The 6,699-nt window shown below is 56.1% G+C and overlaps 1 protein-coding gene across 1 annotated transcript in view; it reads left to right on the plus strand.

Moving 5' to 3' along the window:
• The window catches only part of EAH_00044270 (hypothetical protein, conserved), a gene marked incomplete at both ends in the record, with an annotated part of 9,227 nt that extends 2,788 nt beyond the window's left edge, over positions 1 to 6,439 (plus strand). The window contains 10 exons of the mRNA XM_013391670.1: positions 96 to 226; positions 473 to 682; positions 796 to 1,004; positions 1,118 to 1,145; positions 1,285 to 1,432; positions 1,570 to 2,040; positions 2,261 to 2,570; positions 2,889 to 3,506; positions 4,945 to 5,357; positions 5,616 to 6,439. Of these exons, the coding sequence (XP_013247124.1) occupies positions 96 to 226; positions 473 to 682; positions 796 to 1,004; positions 1,118 to 1,145; positions 1,285 to 1,432; positions 1,570 to 2,040; positions 2,261 to 2,570; positions 2,889 to 3,506; positions 4,945 to 5,357; positions 5,616 to 6,439 (3,362 nt within the window). The remainder of the gene's footprint in view (positions 1 to 95; positions 227 to 472; positions 683 to 795; positions 1,005 to 1,117; positions 1,146 to 1,284; positions 1,433 to 1,569; positions 2,041 to 2,260; positions 2,571 to 2,888; positions 3,507 to 4,944; positions 5,358 to 5,615) is intronic.
• Positions 6,440 to 6,699: the final 260 nt, after the last annotated feature.

Raw genomic sequence — 6,699 nt, forward strand, 5'->3', positions numbered from 1 at the left:
GCAGCAGCAGCGGAGCGAAACTGGCAGCAATGCCTTGCTGCTGTCTCATATATGTTGTGTTTGTTTGCTGTCTCTCTGTGCCTTGGCTGCTGCAGTTGCTGCAGCAGCAACAACAGTACACCGCGCCGTCACTGCTGCTGCTGCTGCTGCTGCAGAAGCAAATGAAGAGGTTTTTAATAGTTATCCGGTCCTCTGGCTTATCGGCATCACCTGCATCACCCTGCTGGTCTGCTGCTGCTGCTGCTGTTGCTGCTGCTGTTGCTGTTCATGCTGCTGATGCCTCTACTGGTGCTGTTACTGGTTTGCACTTCTGGTCCGTATTGCTGCTGCTGCTTTTTTTATCCCTGCAGCAGCAACAGTAGCAGCAGCATCAGTTGCTGCTGCTGCTGCTACTGTTGCAGCAGCTGCTGCTGCTGTTTGCTGTTTTGCTGCTGCTCATCTGCTGTGCTTGTCTTTGCTGTTTTATTTTCAGGTTGTTAGCCGCCTGTTGTTTGGGCGTTTCTTTCCGCTGTGGTGCAGCAGCAGCAGCAGCCTGCAGCAGCAGCAGGAAGCAGCAGCTGCAGCAGCACTTCAGTCGCTGCTGAAGCAGCCGCAGATGCAGTCTCTCCTGGTGAACGCAAAAAAGCTGTCGCTGCTCTGCGAATCTGCTGCTGCCGGCAGCAGCTCCACACCCAGCAACAAGGTAAGCACGCAGCAGCAGCAGCAACAACAGCAGCAGCACCTACAGCAGTGCTAATATCAGCAGCAGCAGCAAAAGCAGCAGCAGCTTGGGGTTTGTTTATTGTGTGTTTTCAGCAGGCCCTGGGTGCCTCGGGGGGCCCTGGCTTTGAGGGCGATGCAGTGCAGCAGCTGCAGCAGCTGCAGCAGCGTCTAACGCGGTTCCTAGACCAGCAGCAACAGCAGCAGCAGCAGCAGCAGCAGCAGCTCCTGAGCCAGGCGCAGCAACTCTCGGAGGCGGTGGAGGCCCAGTCGCGTTTTGCTCTCTTCATGGCGCAGATACTCAAGTGAGGCTGCAGCAACAGCAACAGCAACAGCCGAAGCAGCAGCAGCAGCAGCAGCAACAGCAACAGCGGCGAGCAATGCTGCATGTTTGTGTGGCTGTCTGTTTTGTCCTCAGGCACATGTCTATGAACGGCAGTCAGCCGGTGCGCAGTCGCTGCTGCTGTTGCTGCTGCTGCTGCTGTTGCTGCTGTTGTTACTTGCTCCTTCTGTTGGTGTTCTTGTTGCTGTCGTTCTTAGCCAGCGTTGTTGCCGTTGCTGCTGCTGTTGCTGCTGCTGCTGCAGGGCCCCGAATTGGATTTGCCGGAGTTTATCGGAAAGACGCAGCAGCAGCAGCAACAGCAGCAACAGAGTGCAGCAGGCAGCTTGGCTGTTGCTGCTCAGGATCTCTTCGACATTGTGTCTCCTAGACTGTCCCTTCAGGGATCCGCAGGTCCTTTTGCTGCTGCTGCTACTGATGCTGCTGATTCTGCTTCTGCCGTTCCTGCTGTTACTGCTGCTGCTGCTGCTGCTAGTGCTACTGCTTCTTGTGCTGCAGCGGAAAGTTGCTGCTGCGTTTGCTTTTCTCAGACCTTCACGACGTCGCAGGCGCATCTGCAGCAGCAGCAACAGCAGCAGCAGGTGCTGCTGCTGCACCGCCAGCTTTGTCCAGCATGAGCAGCAGCGAGTCGCATTTGGGGCCTCAGTTGCCTCGAGGTAGCCCGTTGCTGCTGCAGCAGCAGCAACCGCCGCAGCAGCAACTGCCGCAGCAGCAACTGCTGCAGCAGCCAATACCGCAGCCACATCAGCAGCAGGAACAGCAGCATGACGACCACAAGCAGCTCCTCCTTCATCATCCGCAGCATCCTGCTGCTGCGTTTGCGGAAGCCGGCCCGCACCCGCAGCAGCAGCAACTGCAGCAGCAGCAGCCACCGCCGCAGCAGCAGCAGCAGATTCTGCTGCCCTCGCAGGACCCCCTTCTCCTCCCTGCTGCTGCTGACGTACGCGACAGGTTTGGGTCTCAGGAATCGACACCTGTGCGCCGCACAAGCTTTGAAGGAGGTGAGCAGCAGCAGCAGCAGCAGCAGAGCAGCAGCAGCAGCAGAGCAGCAGCAGCAGGAAGAGGAATATTAGTAGCCGTAGGAGCAGCAGCAGCGCCACTGAAAGCAGCAGCAAAACTCACAACAGCAGCACGAACATCCCTAACAGCTGCAACAGGCGCAGGGTAAGCAGCAGCAGCAGCAGCAGCAAGCTTTGCTTTGCCTGCTGTGCTGTTGTGCAGGGTTTGGGGCTTCACAAGAGCAACTCGGTGCTGCTGCTGCTGCTGCTGCTGCTTCTGGTGCTGCTACTGGCACTCCTACAAATGTCTCTCAAACAGAGACATCTTCTGCTGCTGAAGCAGCAGGCGACTTCGCGCCTAACTCTGCCCATCTGCAGCAGCCGCACCAGCTGCAGCAGCAGCAGCAGCTACAGCAGCATCAGCAGCAGCAGCAGCAGCAGCAGCGACCCAACGGACTCCCCGGGGCAGCTGCACCACCGCAGGGGCCCCCCAGGGGCCCCCTTTCTAATGGAGGCCCCCCTTTCGCTCGTAAGTCTTTTAGCTAGCTGAGTAGCTAGCTGCATTGCTAGCTAGCTAGCTACTCAGCTAGGTAGTTAGCTAGCTACTCAGCTAGCCAGCTAGCTAGCTAGCTACTCAGCTAGCCAGCTAGCTAGCTAGCTATTCAGTTAGGTAGCTAGCTAGCTTGAGTAGGCGTGGAGATGGTTTGTCTTCCAGCTGGGGTTGTGCTGCCCCTCTAGCTAGCTGGCTAGGTAGCCAGCCAGTTGCCTTCTAGCTAGCTAGCTGGATAGCTAGCTAGCTAGCTAGCTAGCTATTCTTTGGAAGGGTGAGTTGAGGGGTGCTGTGCTTGCAGCTGCAGCTCAAGAAAAAGAAAGCCCTCCTTCGCCCAAGCCCCTGGGCCTCAGGCAGCTGCCGAGGAGAGAAAGAAAGTCAGAAACGCACTGCAGCAGCAGCAGCAGCAGCGGCAGCAGCAGCAGCAGCAGCAGCAGCTGCAGCAGCAGCTGCAGCGAATGAATAGCCGTGTAGATGCCCCCACACAAATACATAGAGAGAAGGGAATCAGCAGCAGCAGCACTAGCAGCAGAAGCAGCATCACCACTAGCCGCAGCAGCAGAACTAGCAGCAGCAGCAGCACAAGCAGCATCAGCGCAGGCAGCGGCACTAGCCGCAGCAACAGCACTAGTAGCAGCAGCAGCAGCACAAGCACAAGCCGCAGCAACAGCACTAGCAGCAGCAGCAGCACTAGCAGCAGCAGCAGCAGGAAGCAGGCGTGTGTTTATGTGTATGTGCAGAGAGCCCCCGAAGGTGCAGGCGGTGAAGAACCCGTTTGGGTTTGCTGCGCCTCCAGCTGTAGGCCGATCAACAATGGAATGCTGAGCGCAGCAGCAACTGCTGCTGCTGCCGCTGCTGCAGTTGCAGATACTGCTGATGCAGATGCACATGCAGATACTGCTGCTGCAGATGTGATGCCGTGAGTGCGGGCTTGCTGCTGCGGCAAAGCCACAGAGCAGCGCTGCTGCTGCTCATGCTGCTGCTTCTGCTGCAGCAGCAGCAGCAGCATGAGCAGGGTACCTGCTGCTGGTTTTCATACCCTTGGACGCTCCTTGCTGCTGCAGCAGCAGCAGCAACGACGCATGCATGCAGCCCCACGTCTTGTGGGGTTAGGCTGCTCACGTGTATTAGCGCCGGACTCTCTTCCATCCCTCATTAAACACTACGCCATACATAGGGGCAGCTAGCTAGCTAGCTAAATAGCTAGCTAGCTGTCTAGCTAGCTCAGTAGATAGCCAGCTCGCGAGGTTGCTAGCTCGATCGCTAAGTAGCTAGCTGGCTGACTAGCTAGCTAGCTAGCTGGGTAGCTAGCTAGCTAGCTAGATGACTATGTAGCTGGCTAGCTACTCGCTGGCTCTCTAACCACCTGGCTAGCTGGCTAGCTAGCTGGGTCTTTAGCTAACGAACTAGCTGAGTACCTAGGTAGAGCAGTAGCTCGCTAGGTGTGTAGCTAGCTGGCTAGCCACCCCCGTTGGCTGGCTAGCCGCAGTTGAGCCCTTTGTCAGCCCAGGGAATGCGTAGCTAATGAGTGAGCGGCAGAAGCGGCAGCACAAGCAGCAGCAGCAGCAGCAGCAGCAGCAGCACGAGCAGCAGCAGAAGTAGCTGCAGCAGAAGCAGCAAGGGCAGCGCAACTCTGGCAGCCTTGGAGTACGCAGCTAATAACAGCAATGAACAACACATTAAAATAGAGGAGCAGCAACAGCAGCAGCAGCAGCAGCAATTAACCCAGGGATCGGCCCTGGCTTGCTGCAGCAGCAGGAAGCACGTCGCCGAGAAACAAATGCTTATGTTGCAGTATAAATATATTATTTTTGTTTATAATAATAATATTATATTATTAAAAAAGAAGTAACAACCCATGCACAACACATGAAGAAGGAATTTGAGTTTGCTGCTCCTGTTGCTGCTGCTGCTGCTGGAGCAGCCGTGGAGCAGCAGCAGCAGCAGCAAGAGCAGCAGCAGCAAAGAGTGTGTTGCTTTCTCGTCTTTTCTCTCCACGTTTGTGTGCTTATTTTTGTATGTTGTTCTAAACATCATTTGCTAAGCCTCCCGCATGCTGGGTGTTTAAACCCTAAACCCTAAACCCTAAACCCTAGCAGCGTCGATCTGGATTTAAGCAGAATGGTTGTGTTGTTTGCTTCTTCTGTTTGCTGCTAGAGATCTCGCTTCTTCTGTAATGTGCAGAGCATCAAAGAAGCTGTTTTTTTAATAGAGAGAGGGCCTCTGCGCTGTCTCCTTTTGCTGCAGTCTGTCTCCTTTTAGCAGCAGCAGCAGCAGATGCGTGCTTTGCTGCTGCTGTTCCTTTTTTGTTCCATCTGTCCCCTGGATTCGCCTATCACATGCGGGGGCGCGAGCAGCGGCATTGTTGCTGATGCAGCAGCAGCAGCAGCAGCAGCAGCTGCTGCTGCTGCTGCTGCTGCAGGTCCACACTATCATCACTACTACATACCGCAGCCGCAGCCGCAGCCGCAGCAGCAGCCACGGCGGCGGCAGCAGCGCAAGCAGCAGCAGCAGCAGCAGCAGCAGGGTCTGGACCTACCCCCAAAGGTGCAGCGGCTATTAAAGGATAGAAGGGTCGCCTACCTTGCTAGTCTTGCCTCCGCAGCTTCTTCAGGTGTATCTTCACTTGTAAAAAGGAAGGTTAACGACATCCGCAGAAGCAAACGCGTTAAAGACATAGAGCTTTGGCTGCATCCCCCTGATACAAATATTCAGGTGTATCTGCAGCAGCTAGGAAGTGTGGGGCCCGCACTAGTCCTGTACTTGGGGTGTATGGACAGATTGCCTCCAAACAAATCGAGCTCTCCAGCACACCATCATCATCATCATCATCATCATCATCATCATCATCATCAGCAGCAGCAGCAGCAGCAGCAGCAGCAGCAGCATCCCTTTCTTTCTCCTTCTTGCAACGCTTTTTTTTCTTTTGTCTCCGAGGGTGTGTCATTTAATAATGAAGATGTTGCCCTTCAAAGGCTCTCAAGTCTACATAACAAATTAAAAACTGTTTTATCTTCTTCATCTACAGATCAACTACAAAACCCCTGGGGGCCCCCAACAGGGGGCCCCCCAAACTTCCCCCCTATAGGGGCCCCCTCAGCTTCTCTAGGAGGGGGCCCCTTTGGGGGGCCCCCTGGGGGATCATTTGGGGGGCCCCTGGGGGGCCCCTATGGTGGGCCCCATGGGGGGGCATTTGTGGGGCCACCTGTGGGGCGCCCAATGGGGGCCCCTGGGGGGGCCCTTCGGGGGGCCCCTAAGGGGGCCCCTGGTGTTAATGCTGAGGGTTTGATTGAGGAGTTGTTGGAGGTTGTAGAAGAAGATGTAAACAAGCATATGAGTCGGTTAGGCGCTGTGCTGTATAGAGGAGAGACAGAAGCAGCAAAGTTGTTTTGTAGGAGGATGGGAGTGCTGCTGGTGGAGGTGCTTTTGCTGGCGAGAGCAGCAGCAGAGAGCCTGTTAGGAGAATCAAAGAGACAAACACATCTTAAGAGACTTGCTGCTGCTGCTAGGGATGCTGCAACAATCAGTGCTTGTCTGCAGCAAGCAGCAACCAGATTGCTGCAGCAGCAAGGCCTGCTGCTGGAGCAGCCAGTTCTCTCCTATAACTCCACTGCCTCTCTTACAGAGAGGGAGCTGCAAGCTGACTTCACCCTGCTGCAGCCCCCCCAGCAGCAGCAGCAGCAGCAACTGCTGCTGCAGCACCCTACCCAGTCCCATACACAGCAGCAGCAATTTCCGCAGCAGCTGCCGCAGCTGCCGCAGCTGCCGCAGCTGCCGCAGCAGCACGTGCTTCAGCAGCCGCACATGCCGAACGAGCCCGTACAAATGTGGCCTTTTCCCCCGCAGCAGTAGCAGAAGCAGAAGCAGCAGCAGCAGCAGCAGCAGCGGCAGCAGTAGTAGTAACAGCAGCAGCAGCAGCAGCTCGACTCTGTAAGGGGCATCTAGCCAGAGCTAGCTCCTCATTCTGCTGCGTCTGTTTATTCTTATATGCTGCTGATCCCACAGCAGCAAAAGTGATGGGGCCCCAGGGGCCCTCAACCCCCTTTTAGGGTCCTCCCGAGGGGCCCCAATGCAGCATTTAGGGGGCCCCCGGGGGCCCTTAGCGCCCTCAA

The sequence above is a fragment of the Eimeria acervulina genome, genomic scaffold (genome assembly GCF_000499425.1).
Source record: "Eimeria acervulina Houghton genomic scaffold, Eah_scaff607, whole genome shotgun sequence".
In the NCBI taxonomy this organism is placed as follows: domain Eukaryota; phylum Apicomplexa; class Conoidasida; order Eucoccidiorida; family Eimeriidae; genus Eimeria; species Eimeria acervulina.